The following is a 2,350-nucleotide window of genomic DNA, read 5'->3' on the forward strand; positions in this document are numbered from 1 at the left end:
GCAATATATACATATTCATATATATACGTATGCACGGGTATGTGTGCAATTTCAGCCGTTTGTGTGTGACGAGTTCTCGTCACACCAGGCCCCTTGATTCACACGTGCGTATACATTTACATATGAACAAGCATGTACATATAACAGTGTGCAAAAAAAAGTCAGATGTTCGGTACCATTTGTGGTACCATTTGTATCCCAATAGCATCACTCCTCTGCCTCGACTGTCAGATGCAGACGTATATATACGGTCGCTTATATCCGATTGAACCCCATTCGGGGCAAGCGTGTATGTGCGCATTCCCCACCACCCCACACTCTCGTCTACTCCTCAGGGCACACACGGGCAGATGTATGGACGTGTGGTGTAGTGTTCTGTATATTGAAGCATATGCCAATTGTGTGTATGGTCGAAATATGAACGGGCCAAGTGTTGTGAATTCGTATTTGGATACAAGATGCACAAATATTCGAAGCACCACCTCCAATGTTTGTAGGATTTAGAACATCGACCGGCTCCTTTTTCTTATTGTGTAATTTTTGTACCAATTTGTAGTGTTTTAATGAATACCCAGTACATCAGATCGTCTCTCACCCGGGGCAGGCCTGTATGTGCGCATTCATCACCAATACAATACACAAGCCACACTGCCTATACGGGCAAACACGCACAAACCTCGGAAGTATCTCTGCCACTATCCATCATATCGCACACACTATCTATCATATCGCACACACTATCTATCAATACGCTTAGTGCATTGACTACGACTTAGAATTGCGTTATTATTCAATTGTGGGCGAGTTACAAAATACAATATGCCATATTGCCGAAGAGCCCTCAGCCGGGGCAGGCCTCTTATGCATCCAGAGTACCACAACTCAGGCTCAACCACACGTTCATGGATCAACAATACGCTAATGACACTCCAATCCGTATTATGAGATGTACCGAACACGTAAATGTGTACTTCTGTATGTACTACTTTTCGGTCAGCATAAGAGGTTTATCAATCACACTTGTTCTCTATAGCTTTGAAATAGTTGGGGGGTAGGCATAGTATCGTATCCACCAGAGTATGGCTCACTCGGGGTTGGCTCATGTCCATATGTGCGCAGCAACCACGACCCCACCACTCAAACGCAATAGTTGTAATTTAGCAATTCAATGGTGTCCTAATTATACATATGGCAATTGTCTAAATAGAATATTGTCTCTCACCCGGGTTTGGCTCATGTCCATATGTGCGCAACAACCACGACCCCACCACACGTACGCAATACTTATAATTTAGAAATCTAATGGCGACCTAATCAAACATATTCCAATTATTTAATATGTATTTCAGGTGTAAACATATTCCAATTATTTAATATGTATTTCAGGTGTAAACATATTCCAATTATTTAATATGTATTTCAGGTGTAAACATATTCCAATTATTTAATATGTATTTCAGGTGTGTCCACAGAATCGAATATTCCTGATTATCGCTCGCCCGGCGTAGGTCTGTATATGCGTAGCAACCACCGACCCACACTCCACCACGAATTTGTGGGCGATCCCGAACTTCGGCAGAGATATTGGGCCCGTAATTTTGTGGCCTGGACGGATTTTAAGGACAGTAAAATCAATACTACACACCAGTTCCTCTCGTGGCTGGAGAATCAGGTAGTTGAGCGTGCTGCGTGTGCTCAGTCACAAAGTGTGGGTTGCAATGTATTGGTATACAGCTATGTATATGCGCAATCGCAGAGTTGTATATATATGAATGTATCTATACACACATGTTATACTAAATATGTTTTCCATACTTATATTGTATTCTTATACTGTATAATATATGTATATCTATGAAGATCTCTGATTGGTCCCAACTGTATTCATCGCTATATGTTTCGAATGCCACGCCAGGGAAAGTAATGTGTAATGTCTGAGGCACCGAGTGGTATAAAGAACTTAAGTGCGTCTCATATCGGAATAGCTCGATTGCCGTGAAATAGATCTGAGAATTAGTTTGTAGAAGGAGCGCATAGACCTATGCCCGTGCTTGTACCTTCACCTGAGGAGGCACATTCGCACTGGGGTGTAATCTTTTACCATGGTTAACTTATTCAACACGTGAGTATATGTAGCCTCGTTAAATAACATGGTAGTGTATATGTCTGTACATACTATGTTTCATGTTGTATATTTGATGTAAGGCTATATCGCCTACGATGTGAACACGCACACACACACACCACACACATATATATATATATATATATATATTTATATATATATATATATATATATGTATATATATATATATATATATATATATATATTATATATATATATATTATT

At 40.1% G+C, this 2,350-nt stretch overlaps 1 protein-coding gene across 1 annotated transcript in view; it reads left to right on the forward strand.

The window, feature by feature from the left end:
* Window positions 1–1,516: 1,516 nt before the first annotated feature.
* Window positions 1,517–2,350, forward strand: part of SARC_11659 (hypothetical protein) — a gene marked incomplete at its 5' end in the record, with an annotated part of 4,939 nt that continues 4,105 nt past the window's right edge. The window contains one exon of the mRNA XM_014294248.1: window positions 1,517–1,706. Coding sequence (XP_014149723.1) covers window positions 1,517–1,706 — 190 coding nt within the window. The remainder of the gene's footprint in view (window positions 1,707–2,350) is intronic.

The sequence above is a fragment of the Sphaeroforma arctica genome, assembly GCF_001186125.1.
Source record: "Sphaeroforma arctica JP610 unplaced genomic scaffold supercont1.1812, whole genome shotgun sequence".
Classification (NCBI taxonomy): domain Eukaryota; class Ichthyosporea; order Ichthyophonida; genus Sphaeroforma; species Sphaeroforma arctica.